General features: G+C 35.6%; 3 protein-coding genes across 7 annotated transcripts in view; 2 read left to right on the top strand and 1 right to left on the bottom strand.

Annotated features, from left to right (window-relative positions):
• The window catches only part of LOC118277877 (PAS domain-containing protein cky-1), a 144,358-nt gene extending 136,849 nt beyond the window's left edge, over nucleotides 1–7,509 (top strand). For 2 of the 5 annotated variants that reach the window (XM_050700417.1, XM_050700414.1), the window contains exons 10-12: nucleotides 5,050–5,376; nucleotides 5,701–6,320; nucleotides 6,545–7,509. In XM_050700417.1, coding sequence (XP_050556374.1) covers nucleotides 5,050–5,376; nucleotides 5,701–6,320; nucleotides 6,545–6,591 — 994 coding nt within the window. In that variant the 3' untranslated portion in view covers nucleotides 6,592–7,509. Of the gene's footprint in view, nucleotides 1–5,049; nucleotides 5,377–5,687; nucleotides 6,321–6,544 lie in introns of those variants that run through there. The other 3 variants (XM_050700415.1, XM_035596874.2, XM_050700419.1) reach the window with 3 other exon arrangements.
• A 60-nt stretch (nucleotides 7,510–7,569) lies between these two features.
• On the bottom strand, nucleotides 7,570–10,770 carry LOC118277876 (mediator of RNA polymerase II transcription subunit 24). The gene has a single exon (XM_035596873.2). It carries the CDS (start codon nucleotides 10,611–10,613, stop codon nucleotides 7,674–7,676), a length of 2,940 nt encoding a protein of 979 aa, XP_035452766.1. The 5' UTR covers nucleotides 10,614–10,770; the 3' UTR covers nucleotides 7,570–7,673.
• A 317-nt stretch (nucleotides 10,771–11,087) lies between these two features.
• Nucleotides 11,088–16,210, top strand: part of LOC118278204 (tRNA (adenine(58)-N(1))-methyltransferase catalytic subunit TRMT61A) — a 69,070-nt gene continuing 63,947 nt past the window's right edge. Inside the window, exons 1-4 of the mRNA XM_050700191.1 lie at nucleotides 11,088–11,360; nucleotides 11,676–11,832; nucleotides 12,194–12,336; nucleotides 13,006–13,135. Coding sequence (XP_050556148.1) covers nucleotides 11,166–11,360; nucleotides 11,676–11,832; nucleotides 12,194–12,336; nucleotides 13,006–13,135 — 625 coding nt within the window. The 5' untranslated portion in view covers nucleotides 11,088–11,165. The remainder of the gene's footprint in view (nucleotides 11,361–11,675; nucleotides 11,833–12,193; nucleotides 12,337–13,005; nucleotides 13,136–16,210) is intronic.

Raw genomic sequence — 16,210 nt, 5'->3', positions numbered from 1 at the left:
ACGACGTACGCCTCTCGCGTAAACACGGCCCTTACTATTGTTGATGCAAACTCGATTGTTGTTGCTTAAGAATTTATGAGGTTTTAAGAAGATAGTTTCAAGTTGGAGGTGATAATATTTTGGGGTGCCAAATTGGTCATAATTTTGAGAGTTAACAATTGACAACAGAAATTAATAACCGATTTCAATTCATAGTCTCTTTTTTATAGAACAAAATCTTATTGGCAGAAATTCCAATATAATTGTCAAAAATCGATCATAATTCTTAATGACTTTAGATCGAAATCGGTTTTAATTTTGGCCTTTGGTAATTTTGTGTAATTTAGCCAGTTCACAATTCCCTAGTAACAAAAAACAATATTAAAAATGCAACAATAGTCCAAGAATCAACATAGGTATTACACATCTTAGACGCAGACGTACGCTATCCAATTAATGAAATAAAGTTGTACGTACACAGTCATGTTTTCTAAATAGGAAGACAATCCATTATAAATTCCACTCATGTGCCAACCATAACTTTTCTATGCCTTGTTAATTGGCGTTAATAGTCACAATCATAGTCTAGCAATTTTAGAAGGCCAATTATGTTTCATTTTGTTTACTTGTCTTGATTGAAGTAACCTATATTTGACTTCTTCTAATGATACACTACGTAATCATTTTCATTCAGAGCATTCGTTATTTGGTCTATTCTTTGATTTTTTGCTCGCGTTGCGATTTCAACATGGCGGTCTTCGAGTTAGTTTGCAAGCACTTTCAGCAATAAATTAGATTTAACGATCACACATGCTCTAGTGACAGTTTGCGTACACCGATACCGAGACAACTTTCGCTGAATGCTTTCAGATGTTTCTAATCGGTAGAGGCGAACTGGAAATATGTAACAAACTTTGAATAGGACTGCAGAATATAAGAGCCAGATAAGGTCAAAGCTCCAAAGCCCTAGGTCAAAACCCAGTCATGTCGATTGTTTTTCGAGTTTCCTTATTAAATAAATCAGAACATAGTTCATCAGTTCAGACCCGCTTTTGATCTCCCGCGATCATTTCCTAAGCTCTATTGCGAATATTTATCTCTTCTGTTCTATGCAATCGAGTGTTAAAACTCGATCGAACATCTAGAGTCCGTAGTGAAGCTTTACAGAGAATAAATATTGTAAGGGGGTGATTTATAGAGCCGGGGCGAGCCTCGCAAGCCGATCGGCCGGCCGATGTTACTATCGGGATGGCTTGAAATATGCCTGCAAAGGGCTATTGTTGTGATGTGAGAAACGGTGTTTAACAAGCGCCGGGTTTGATCGATGGACCCGGCGGATACAACCGTCTATATTTTATAGCACGAAAATACACGAAAACTGCTGCTAATTTTGTAAATTTGTTCGAGATGTATGGCTCGATTGGTATGAGTAAACTTTTGTTTAGAAAGCTATCAAAAAAAATGTCTTACTGACATTGTTGAGTAAGATGTTGCCTCCTATCATCCATCACATAATACACTGTAGATAAGCGGACTGAGGATTGCAACAAAAAGCGTACAGCTGCTAGAAGAGATTCTACAACAATGCAAAACATTTCCCAGGAACTCCTTGCGCTTAAGGGCCATTAAAGGCGTAATTAAGATAACGTCTGACTTAACACTTTCCTAAACATTAAATTCAACACTATTCACAATCCGGATTAGGCATCTAGATAATAATCGGCGCGAACAAAGTCATTATGGCTCGGCCTACAGTGACAAGACCGATTCATATTAGTCGTGGTAGGCGCTATTTAGATAGTAAATCTAAATTAATTTGAATGGGCGAGTGGGTGACAGTCCAGCTGACCTAAACAATCAGGCACAAAGGGCGGTGGCGCAGTCCTTAGCCACTTAGGTCTTTGAAGGGAGCGGTGCATGTCATAAGCAGACATTCAAGCGATAATAACACCTGAAGACCGTTTACCTACCGTTAAAAGCCTTAATTTTGTTCGTAGTTACTTCAAAATGCACGTTATGAAATTTTAAGAGCTTTGGCTTTCAAGCAATTAACTAGACGGGTAAACAAATTGGTTTTACTTAGATCCAACGTTTGAAAACATGAATTATTTTCTGAGAACGACAAAAGACTGTGTATCAGTGGCATTTGCATTATTAGCAGCTAAGGATATTTGTACGAGCTTTTTGCTTCTCTAGATAAGTGCCTTATTATGTACTGAGTATGATTGTTTTTACATATATCATAATATGAGTTATAGGAGTAATTTCGACTTTAGTAGAGTAAACACTACCGCTCCACTTTACAAATTGCACCAAATGTTATACGGTGGTGGCTATAAATCCGCTGTGCTCACAAGCTCAGTTGCATTGTTCGCGGGATTGCGTCATTTGTCACGTTTCTGCGCTGATGCTCTTGCGCAACCTACTCATGTTACTTCGTGCTCTCCACTGACAAATACTGTTGCTTTTAATAATGAGCCCAGCTTACGTGAATAACTGATTTAATGGCGTCTCGAGCTTTATTTTCTAGCTGCATTATCGGTAACCACAACATTTCGTAGTAGCTGAAAATTCCATCGCACAAAAAAGCTTGTGAACCACGCTTAATTTGATTCACCTCTTTGAACTTTAGAACCGTCTACTTAACCTACACGTGGTACTCGTAGCTGTTTAGATTGCTAGTCCAGATCCTCAAATTAAATTTCAATATTGAAATAAACCGAGTAGTAATTTAACGCTCGTTTATACACACCTATGGCATGTACAAGTGATACGGTGAACGACAACAAATTGTCAACATGTCGGCCGCCTACGTCATGTCGCCGAGATTTATGCGTTCAGGCTGCGCGGACGCACAAATTGGCGGGAAACTGAGAACATGGACGGATACGTTGATTTCCAACATTCCATTAACTCGGTTATGCATAACAAGCACCGGATTATGTAGACAATATAAAAAAGTCTAACTAGAATGCCTGAACCTTGAAAATTATCTTTAAAGGATCTCAGTTAAATGGTTCTACGACATTATATAGACGTTGGCAGATTTACATTGACATAATTAACTAAATACGTGTTTGAACTTATGATGATAAAGCTCGTGAATCATTTCTGTACACACGTCAACTGCCCAAAATGACTAATGAAAAAGAAAAAAATACTACCTACTTATATTAACCTAAACTTTTGTTTTCGCACTTAAATCTAAAGTATATCTTCTTTGACACCTCCACAAACATTAAGATGTATCTTCCTAACACCTCAATTCAAGTCGGCCGTTCAAACCACTAAATAATATGCAAACAACTTATTATACAAAATGAGAATAAAATTAATGGCATCTAATGTGCATAAGTTACCTACTGTTTCTGCGATATCTCCGAAGCGTTCAGTAAGGCTTTTAGCATAAATAAAATGTTAGCACAGACTAGCTATAAATCACTAAGGTCGTAAGGGTCAAGTTTATTAATGCAGAACGCGTGTAAACATAGGAATAACGTTTTATCCAAACGCCCTTTTGGTTCCGGAGCTGAAATACTGAATACTTCACAACAGTATCTCTTTACTTGCAGTGAATGTAATAGCGATTTGTCGCCGTCCAACACATATCTAAACTTTGATGTACTGTCAGCGTCAGTTAAACGTACATAATAGTACCTAGACATAAAAAAAAATTAAGTCTTCATTAAGTTTTTAGCTTTCAATAAGAAATTTTCTTTATAAAGAATTTATTTTTCTAATAACACACTCTATTCCAAAATATCAATAGCTAATCAACATAACAAATAACTACCTAATATAAAACAGGTACAGGTACTCACCATCGGGCAGGTGCAAAATGCTTAGTGAATCACTCACATAATGAGTTGAAACTTACCTATCTATTCACCATTAGTTAAGCAACACATAAATATTAAAGGTGCATATTATTACTTCAGGTAGATATTCTCACAGTAATTCCTTCGAAGTATTTTCAACCCACCTGTACCAGTGTAGGTCCAGGGCTCAGTCCAACTATGTGACATTTCCCTGCATCCACTATCTTAAAGGTTGCCAACACAAACGTTAACTGAACTCGCGCGAAAGGTTACATTAAATACAAATTCAATACCGTGTATTCACCTTGCCTTACCCGCAGTCATTACCTACATGTCGTTTGTTTAAATGTTCCTCATTTTGTCGACAATCGGAGATGTGTGACGTAGATAACATACGTTCGTATCATTTGTTAACTAGTAACGAACGCAGTTGTTAACAAATTTTATTAGCAATACGTTTGTTTAAGGACATTGCGATTTAAGATAACTAACAATTAATTTGTTTAACAAAAGAAGTTTCGTCAAAAGCTTTGATCAAAACCCTTTTGTAATGCAAGCGATAAAATTCTCGCTATTCGAAAAGGCAGTTCCTTTATCTGAAAATCTCAGACAGCAAACTGTATTTTAAGTATTTGTGGGAAGGCCGCTAAACAACAGTGACTTGTTAAACACATTACAAGTCTAATATATACTATCGTTATCAGCGATTAGTGTAATGGAATATCGCCTAAACTACTTCGATACATAATTAATAGGTGCTCGTAACGCATGGCGAAACGAAACCTACTCAATATAAACATTAAACTTTATACTCCTCTTTACTATTATAGTAATGGCTAAAGCTTGTAACAATGTCGTTGAGACTAACGCGAATTCTTTCCAGTTATATGCAATCACCATTTAAAAGTTATTTTAATTGTTTGCGGAGCTCATAACTTAGGTACGATCTATTTCGAGTTCAAGGTTTCTTACGCTTTAACAACCTATTATTGGCTTTATGCTCAGATAAATATCGAGCGCCAGCCTCTTTAATTTTAATGGTTAATGTACTGAGGACTACGAGTATGGCAAAGGCCGGCAATCTGCTTTCGTGCAGAAAAGCCTCACAATCTAATAGTAAACTATCACAGGCTGTTGATGTGTTGATGTGGTACTGAAGATAAGGTCCCAATTTTAACTCATGTGTATCTAACAAATTGACCCTTAGGTACTTCAATGACAATTTAGTCTAACCTTGTTCTATTGTCTACAGTGAACAAGAAGCAGCAGTAATGAAAGCAAACCCGTGGCTATACCATTACTACGCAGTTCAATCCAAACTGCACTACGGGCTGGCGTACGAAGCTGCCACGAGGATGTATGGACCGCCACCACCAGACATACAAGTCTACCCTCCAGCAATGCAGTACACGCCGACTCCACCAGTCTGCATCAATGGCACCCAACCTGTCATAATGCCCAATCCTGGTATACAACCTCATATACCACATGTGCCGCCACACTTAGCACCCATGCACTACGCCTACGAAAGAACCGACAACGGACCCGTCGATTATTCAGTCTCGCTGCAGGAAAATAGGTAAGATATTCTACTTTCCAATTTGATGGTCAACAATTGTTTATTATGCAAATAGAATTAAACTGTTCATGGCCATAACGCGATTAATTTGAAATAGTAAATTGTTAGATCATCTAACAGCATAGAATTTAGGTAAATATCAAGTATGGCCTAGAAATTATCTTGTTAATTGCACTATGACCTCATGCTGTCTATCAAGTATGTCGTTTTAAGGAATGCACGTGTAAATTAGCTTCATCTTGAAATTGTTTTCTGACTTGTTACGATCTTGCGCAGTTAGTCCGATTGCCATACCGCATGTGTAACTTTAGTTTTCTATTTCAGATACCACAATTTACGGATAGAGGATACGAGGATCCAGCCTAATGCTAAGCGGAAAGGGAAAAGTATAGACGATAAATCAAACACACCAATATCAAATATGTCACCACGTTGTACACCTTCAACTATCACTTCAGGGGGCGACACATTAGTAGCAGTTTCAGCAGGATCCATTGCCAGTAGAAGACCGGGATCTAAAAATTTTAACATAACAGAAACAGAAATGGTTGACCAATGGAATCCAAGTCCCACGTGGTCAGAATCAGCGCTACAAAAAGTGCCTGACGTCTGTCACCAAGACCTAAGTCCTTACGTGACGACGACGCCTCCTACGCCGTCCGGGACACCTACAGCCTACACCCACAACTATAGTCACACCTTCGTATTCGACTGGTCACCAGAGCAATATGTTCCTCATACTAACAATAGATGTAACACAATAACCACAGAAAGTTCCTATCAACAGACGTGGAATAGGAGCCAAAGGACAACGTTCGCTAATAGCGCCGAGAACTCGGTAGATGAAAACTCCAATCCTAATAGATTAAGTTTACCAATGAGGGTCAGTAATCCACCGCCAGCGTATAATGCATCTAGGGAAGACGTACTTAGAAGGCAAATTGGTAAGTTACTGCATTTGAATTGAATGAGAATTTTAGTTATCGTATCTACTGTTGGAACCAATATTTCGTATCTTAAGATAGTTGGAATCTGTTTCGAAGTGCAGAGATTGTAGATACATAAATAAAGCAAGATAAATGCGCAGCAGCAATGCGTCTGCACTACCTACACCAGATAAAACATCAGAATAAAATATATTAACGTTCCCTTTTTCTTATTGTTCTAGATCGACCACATTCAGATTCGCCGGATGCCAAAAAGCCTGCGTTATAACTGTAGTATAATTCCATATAATTTCTTTAAATAGTTAAATAATTTGTTACCCTGTAATAATAAATTTTATTAATTTTAGAAAAAAGCTCTGGAACTCTCCTGTGATCTTTGTGTATAATTATTTTTTGTATAATGATAGATTGTTTGTACATACATATTGTCCGGTATCATGGATTCTGTACAAAATAATGGTATTCTAGAGTAGTTACTTTTCACATGCAATGTGATTTGTTTGTGTGTATACGAAATGTATAATTTCTTGTAAATATTTATAGGTAATGTACCTAGAACCAATACTAGTTCATGCTTTCGTAAATCGATGCCGTCCATTTTCCTAGCTCCTTTTATTCCCAGTGCTATTCATAAATTATGCGCAAACGCAATATTGCTTCTGGTACCGTTCAAACTGGAGGTTGCAAATCCCTATTGAATAAAACAATAGCTAGTCTGGTTTAGCTCGTCGCTCTAATTTCTCTTTCTGCCTTTGAATATAAAAAAGTAACGAATGCAAAGTTTATATCAGAAACAGTCGTTACAAAAGCTTGTTTACTTTGATCCATTTTGCGCAGTGCCTACTCTTTCGGCGATGTTAATAGGTAGGTAGTCATTTGTTATGAGTTTCAAAAATTGTAATTCATTAGTGAAAAACAAATGTAATAAATGACATAAATTAAGTAAAGGAACAATAAAATCTATCCTATTTTCCTGGTTCTTTCTTCTACAAAAGCTACATAATGTATTTATCTAATTCCGTCCATTGTCGGAGTATAGGTAGAATTAAGAATATTGTACAAAATAGTCATAAGTTTGTAAAATATAAAACAGGAACAACTATTTGTAACAGGAGAAGTACCTAGTATTAATTTATGATCACTATTTTGTTGCGTTTTACGAAGTAAAGATTATTACGACCTTCGACTTTTGATTTATTTTTCCTTCCACAGTTCAACCCCAACAGTAATTCAAATAAAACTTCAATTTTAATTTTTAATATTGGATTATATTTTCATATACCCATTGAAATATGACAAAACTACAACAATAATTATTATTATCAATCATCTTATAAATAATTATACATATTAATCAGGTCTGAGGCGCATATTCCTCATCAGACATAAATCTCTGGCAGTATCTTTTCGACCATAAGGAGTTGACAAATCATACAAGCGAAGTATCAAACTGATATTGAAACCATCAGGAAGACATTTGATAAGTGTCGGCACAAGTTCACTTGGCATCTTTTGCAAAACTAATGGAGCCCTATCCTGGCCACATTGTACAACGTAAACTAGGAACTGCAGTATAAAATCTGTTTGGGGAGTAATGTCGCCATTTTTTCCGGCTAATTGAGAAAATGACGTGTACAATGTGTCTAGAGCAGAAAGCAATGGCTCTTTTAATGTGGTCCCCGAAACAGTGTGTCCTTGAGAATAATACATACTATCAGAAGAATTATCGTTCAGTCTTCTAACTTTAGACGAACTACACATATCTAAGTCTTCTGCATCGTCATGACGACGCTTTCTAGATGGCTGCCCTTTGTTCAGATTACTGTACTCTAGAGCAGCGTAAATGCAGTAAACTGCCAACTTTGCCAACACTGCACATTGAGGCTCTACTAAATCCTCACATAATTTAGCATTATACAAGTATTGTGGCAAAACATGAAGCAAAAGGGCCTCTGTGCATTTCTCGATATCCAAGTGAAACATTGCGAGAACAATATCAATAGATCTATCTAGGTCTTCCTGGTATCTGAATTTCAGAGTTTCTTTAACTAAATTAGTAACAAACCAAATAGGACCTGTCGTATTCAAAAGACTCTGTACAATATGTGTGGAGTCAATATGTAGATACCCTCTGGTTTTGATATCCTCCCAAACTGATTGTAATTGTTCAAGAATGGGTTGCCTCGATATAATGTTATGAGTCAAAACTAAGGCTTTCGATTTTGGCAATGAAGGTGGGTGAATATCATATTGCATCTTTCTTACAATTTGAGACATTAAAACAGTTCTTTCCTTGAATTTATCAATTTGTGTCAACTCACCTTCAGTTGGGGCTACCAGAAATTGTTGAACCATGTTGATAGGTTTCAAAAACGCTTCTTGACTAACAACATTAATATAAGAACATAACCATACTGAAGCACATACCGCCAAACATGCCATTTTCTGTCTCAAGGAATCCAACATACATTTGACTTCTGAAGCTGTTAATGAACCATGTTCCCAAGCAATCAAAATTTCTTTTATCACTCCACTAACATTAATACATAGATCATGAACTTTAATATTAGTATTTTTGAAGTCAAATTCTGGTGCACTTAAATGACTAATAAATATTTCCACAAGTTGTGGATCACACTTTTGGAGGATCTGATCTGGAGATTTATGAACTCCCTGATAAGCCATGCATTCCTTTACCCATTTTTCGAAAAATGAGTCTCCATTTTCATCTAGTACAGCATCAGCGCCATAGTCTTGAACAATGGAACACAAAATCAAAAATGAAATATCAAAAATGTATGCCTTGGATTGAGGAGCTCCTTTTTCATTTGCAGCGACTAATGCAAATTCGTTGAACTTGATCAATCTAGATACAAACAGTTTCAATTTTCCTTCTACAGTTGCAACAGCCAGTATAGTATCTAAAGTAGTCCCGCCAACGACGATTTGACACAGCATTGCATATAAAGAGTCCTGTGTTTTATGACAATCACCACCCAGCGTTTTCAAAATTCCTGTTAAGGTTGGTTCTGCTCTAGTAATGAACATCGGAACTGAACCCTGAAGGCCAGTTGGTTCTAACTTTTGTAATTTAACATCTTTGTGTTCTCGCTTCTGTTTGAAGTATGCCAAATGGCTTTCCGATACTACATTTAGTTTAACTAAAGGCTCTAAGAGTGACACTATACTGTTGCAACTGTTCTTTGTATCCACAACATCTAATAGTGGTGTTGATTGAAGTAGTTTTTCAAATGCTTCTGCAATTTCTATGGAATATTCACTGTCCTTGGCTGTAGTACCACACAGATTGTGTAGGTAATGGATGACTTGCGGTACTTTAAGGAAAGTAAAGGCAGCCCACAATGATTGAGTTGTAGAATCCTTGCTTGAATCATTAAGTGAAATAAAACTCGCTCTAATAAGTTCACAGTAAAGTCTTGATAATGGATACCCTTTAATCCGCTGTACCATGAGTAGCTGACTGGATAACTGTTGCATATTAGCACTAGGGTTAGATAGCACATTAACAGCTATAAGTGCTTGTAAGCAATGAGTAACAGGCTCCGGCTTGTTGTTCAATGGTGCTATTTTATCAATATCCATATTGCATATCTTCTGCAATGTCTCATGTATAGTAACCGGAGCTTTAAATTGAGTGTTCATCATCATAAATGCTGTGATTTCCTGGCATTTCTTTGTAACTTCATTATACTCCTTGGGATCATTTTGTTTAGCCAAATAGAACATAGCCAGTAGAAAATCAGCGTTCATTATAGAGTTTAACAGAGATGTGGACTTTTCCAACAATTCTTGACTTTGAATAGCATTTGATGATGGATATTTGCTGAGACAGTAATGGTATACTTGCAGCAGCCACAAAATAATCGACGACACAGCAAACGACAATACCTCTTCTTCCATTTTGCCACGACAGGTTATACCATCAAGAACACCTTCCAGGAACTCAAGGAGGCTCATGATGCAATGAGGTTTATGAAATGCATCGAATTTTGCTATTCTTTGCAAAACAGCGGCATATGATACAAGATGAGATGCCAGTGAATGTTTCAAATATGATATTACTAACTGGTTTGCTCCACAGCCAACCATCGCTTGTTGAAGTATGCAGTCTGCTAGATTATACAGATCACCGCTAACTCCTCGCGGGAGAATAGTCTTGATGTTGATTCCCCATTGTATATCCGTCCACCGCTCCCTCCAAGCTTTGAGGATCAGTGCCTTCAACGAGCTAGTTTTACTCGTCACTTTGGACGCATCCATTGTCACCATATTTCACTTTTATTTTACAAGGAACAAACAAAAATTTGATAACTTTCAGTTCTACACAGTCATTGTAATGTTTTAATTCAATAAAATCACAAAATTTCTATTTTGACCACAAGCTAGCAACGTCAAATATGGTAAGTTTTCTATTACAAATGTCACATAAATTTTAACAACAAAGTCACATTCTATTGGATACTCCAGATGACATTACTATTTGACCAATCAAGAAACGACAAAATTTCGTTGAGAACAAAGCTGTCATTTCATTCGGCATAACGTTTTGTGACTGCTGATGACCGAAGTAGTAAGGAACAAACATTTTACAATTATTAATATCTTTGTTACTAAAAGTTTTTTTATTTTACTTTTTTATTATTAGTAAAATAAAATATTAATTTCAGAAGATTATTCTGATCATAATTTTTTAATAAATTGCGAAAATAAGAAACATGCGAGCATGTTAAATAAAACGTAACGTCAAAACTCCAGACACCCTCGTGGTTTGTTTACAAACTTTAGCGAGTTTAGGAATTGAAAAGAAGTAGCGAAAATAAGATGAGTTTCAGAAACTATAAGGATAAAATTGAGGAAGGAGATACAGCGATACTGTATCTGAGTAACAACCTATATGCCATAGATGTACGGCCTGAAATGAAAAATAAAAAAGGTGAAATAGTGGAAAATGTGTACCAAACTCCTTTCGGTGCTTTAAAAGTAAGAACTCTTATTGGAGCCAACTATGGAAGCCGGGTAAGTACTAAAACAGCATACGTTTTATTACAATTTGTATAGTTATTGATCAAAATATTTATTTTTTAAGTTGTATAACCTATCTCACATAATAATCTACCACCTGTAGATTTAAGTGTAGAAACTACCGATCTAATTTTATGATAATGGAGCAGAAATTAACCGGTACATTATAAAACCATACAGAAATAATAAAAAACAATGTAACAACAAGAACATAAAAAGAAATATCATCATAATTTGATATAATATAATTATTAATTGTAAATCAACATCATAACTTACTGTTAATTTTTTTTTAATATTTTAATTAAGGTTGAGCTGTCAAAAGGTTGGGGTCATGTTATACAGCCTACTCCGGAGCTGTGGTCATTGACCCTGCCTCATCGCACACAGATAATATACACTCCGGATATAAGCATGATTCTGTTACAACTTGATTTGGTTCCTGGATCCATAGTTATTGAAGCTGGTAAGTCTTGTAATTTAATATTTTTTAAATAATTGATATGATAAAGTAGTAATAAAAGATTTTTAATGATTACAATCACAGCACAAGAAATACTAGTAATATAAATATTTGTCATAATATAGTAGGCGCACTCCCTATTAAATGGAACTCACAAATTAAATGGTGAAAAGTCCTGAAAGACTTTAGACAAAGGTGAACCTTTGGAGATTGAAAACTTAATGTAAAATTATGTTAAGTTAAATTACTAAATATGTTTTAATTGTTATAAATATACACTGTATATTTTACAACCAATCACTCTGTACTAACTACCTAATATCATTCCATGAAGTCAGTTTCCTAACACAGATATTAAATGTAGGTACTGGAAGTGGTTCCCTGACCCATGCTCTGATTAGAAGAGTGAGACCACATGGCCACGTCTATACATTTGACTTCCATGAACATAGGAGTAAGGTTGCTCAAGAGGAATTCCAAGAACATGGTATTGCGGATTTTGTTACTGTGAGTAGAGAAAAATATTTTATCCTCCTGAGTACTGAAGTTCTAAATTTAGGACAACCAATAAAATAAAATATTTTACCGAAGTGCACCAGTTTAGCATCAAGTTTTTTTCGTGAAACGAAACGTTGTAATTTTTAGTTAATAATTATAATTTTAATTTTAATTTTAATTATAATTTTATTTTTTCTTGTGTCTATATAATGGTAAGATATCATGTTGTAAAAATCAAATCAATAAACGAAAATATCATACCCTCGGACTCAGGAGGTTATACCATTTTTATATTATACTACCAGTATACAGGATGTAAATGAAAAGCACCCGAAAAACAGACTACCAATGGTGTAATTAGAATGCTCCCGATAAAGCGTTTTTTTTATGTCAATTTTTACCATCTTCTGTTTGCGCCGTTTGGGAGCATTCCTTTTACACCCTGAACTACCCAGTTTCATTTTGCTCTGCTTTAGTTTTATATATCCTTGGACATTGGAAAAAGTTTATAGAGCTAATTGTTTTTAATAATTTTGAATATGAATTTAAATTAGAAAAAGTCACTATCACTGTTTGCCTGAAAATCGATTAGTTCTTACTACACAAGACATAAAGTCCATTTTGAATTTTTACTCTTCCTTCATTTTGAATTTTAAATTCATTCATTTTGTATTTTAGGCGAAGCACCGAGATGTACTAGCGGATGGGTTTGGTGAGGAGCTGAATGGTAAAGCTGATGCAGTGTTCCTCGACTTGCCGAGCCCTTGGATTGGAGTCCCTCATGTTCTCAACGCCATCAAGAATCAAGGTATGTGCCTATAAAGTACAGTCGTAAAAGGGGTGGCAATATTACGCATAATCCATCATCATCCATTACCTTAAAAGGGTGAATGAAATAGTGTTATAATATTTAGTGAATTATGTAATTTTAATTGTTTTTTTTATAGGTATACGTATACTTAGTTCAGTAATTATTGATCTGTTGAATCAGAGCACGCATCCTCGAAAGTCCCACTTGCTTCTCCAGTTTCCATCAACAACTCAAACAGATTTATGAAATCACTTTACAATACACATTTATTCCTTCTTATAACCGTACCTAAATTACCTACGGAATCCCACTACCTATTCATTTGTACTTGCCACTTGCTAACTACTTACGCCAAAAAACAGCGCAAAAACACATTTGTAGTACGCACGCGGATACTTAAGCGGTACTCAGCAACATTTACCCAGAAACGCTTTTAATTCCAAGTCCATTACAATACCATTAAGATTCCAGTGACGACAGGCCTCTATTTGTATAGAACAGACACAAGATCAAACAATTTATACATATACCTCAGTAGTTATACTAGCAACTGCCAGCGACTTTGTTTGCACAATAAGATGATTCTCGTTTTTATCTTGATTCAGTTTGTAAACCAAATTCTACCCTATCGATAATCGATACATACATCGATTTGTATCGATTTGATTATTGCCAAGGTTTATTAGCTATTCAACTAAAAAGATTTCGTTCAAATCTCAAAATTAGTAGGTACCAGAGATTGGCGTTTGCAAGATAAAAACAGATTTTTTTTCTATTTCTCTATTCCTGATTAGTTACTTATCATCCTGTTTTTATTGAAAAGTATTTAATGTACTTGAAAGGAGGGCCTTTGCCCTGCAGTGGGGCGATCATGGCTGAAATCTAATCCTAATCTAATTTAATGTATTCACATAAACCCTTTTTACTGTTGTATTATATATGTATGTATTATGTATGTAGGTACCTATAGATAAATAAAATGGTTGTCTGATTCTCCGATAAGAAATCGTTTGTACGCAAGCGGAAAATGGTTGATCCTTATAAATTCACCAAAGAGATTGCGATCTGATTACACCGTGTCGATTATTCAGATCCCCTAGTAAGTTATTCGATTCTATTCATTAATCTGTAAAGTAGTGAACCAGATAACGAATTCTTAATCGATACATCGATTTGTGTCGATTTGAAAGTAGTTGAACTCCTTGCATTGTTAAGGGTTGCCAGCAAGGTTGTGTAATTTTCTGGTTTTTGTTTAACATTTATATGATGTGATATTAATCTGCACAGTCGAAGTGTAAAATATTGTTCAGTAAGTACCTTTACGACGTCATATTTAAAGTCGAGATTTTTTTAAATCTTTGGCATGTAAAGTGTCCTATAATTATAATATCCGGAGCTGCGGACAACGTAACAGGTTACCGGCTCAAAGCAGGAGAAGGAACGTGGTGGTTTTTAGTCAGTAAGAGTCTGACACTCCCTCTCGCCTCACCAAGGCGGGAGAAGCATTTGGATGATTTTCCCATATCAAATAGAAGTGTCCTATACAATATAAATGTCTTCATCAACACTCAGATTTTTCAAAAAATGTTCCTCCCTCATATTATGCGTTTTGAACATCTTAATATTTTATTCATCTCAAAAAAAATATACTTTATTTAAGTACCAAACCTCTTCAGAATCGATAGAGAGCATTTTAGTCACTGAGAAACATAGAAATATTTCGTCATTCACAGTCACAACCCTAAATTCATTAGTCTAATTGGTACAGCGGTTATAACATAAGTAACCGACAGATACGCATCGCGAGCCGATCCGGGTGACAAACACAATAACTGCTGCTTACCCTTGAGAAAGCTTTTAGCCCGCCATTGTCAGCGACTCGTACGACCACAGACTACAATAACGATCAATAGACCAATTTAGATGACGTTTTATTTCTAGTTCTTTTTTTTTATTTTCGGCCAGTTTTGTAACAAATGTCGCTTAATGGTTACTTAACCCAGTCCTAAGCGTTTGTTTTCGGAACAAAATAGTTAGTAAGGAATTGTTTAAGTAATTATTAATAGACTCTGAGTACGGAAGTAAGTCTGCAATTTTGTGGTAGAAATCAGGGTCTCGTCAACTGTAGTATCTTGTAAAATAAGCATTAGCACATTCTTAGCTAATTTACCTCGTTACCTAGTAAACTTACCTATTCTAGAAAGAACTATGCCTTAATTCTTCAAGAAACTAATAGTAGGTACGTAACTACGTACTATACATAAACAGTATATCAAAACACGCGTTCCAACAACGATACGATAATCACATCCAATATACTTAAGTGACTTAATCCCTCTCACTCAAAACGTACGGCCCTTTATTTTCCCAAATTAGTCTGATGAGCCGTTCCAAAGACTTCCTTGTGTTATTATATGCTCAATAATGGCTAATACTCTTAATAGGTGTATTTGAAACATGTTGCGATGTATATTGGTAGATATAGTATATAATTATATGTTGTGTACCAGTTTGTATATGATGTAATGTATTGAATAAGGGAAATGGGTAATAAGGGTGATATTTACGTGGCATAATAATGTTTTATTCGCGGAAGCCAATCTAATCTTATTTTCGCAGGTTATAGATTAAGTGATTTGTAATAGAAATAGGCTAATTATTAATATACCATTCTATTTATGATATTAAAATAATTTTAAAATTGTTTTTTTTAACACTTTAGGGAACATAGAATTAAGTTCCCTAAGAAAAGGAGGAACCGCTGATCAGGCGAGGTGATCGTGGCTAGCGGGCTTTCTGCCCAACAGTTGTTCGTTGATTTTTATTATCCATGTTTATTCGCGTGTAAATTTCATATGTGCGATGTAGGATTTTTCACGTCATCAGCTGTTGATATGCTCGTCGATCTATCATGGTCGCTTGTCATGTGTCGCCACAACATAATATCTGGATTAAACCAACACACTGTCACAAATGCATCAGTTTCATATAAAAACTAGAACAATAATTTAAAAGCCAGAATGTTGAAATAGCACATAACTATGGAAAGTGTCATTGTCACTACTAAATTTC

Source organism: Spodoptera frugiperda, chromosome 18, assembly GCF_023101765.2.
Source record: "Spodoptera frugiperda isolate SF20-4 chromosome 18, AGI-APGP_CSIRO_Sfru_2.0, whole genome shotgun sequence".
NCBI classification, from domain to species: domain Eukaryota; kingdom Metazoa; phylum Arthropoda; class Insecta; order Lepidoptera; family Noctuidae; genus Spodoptera; species Spodoptera frugiperda.
This window is presented reverse-complemented; position numbering and strand designations above follow the sequence as displayed.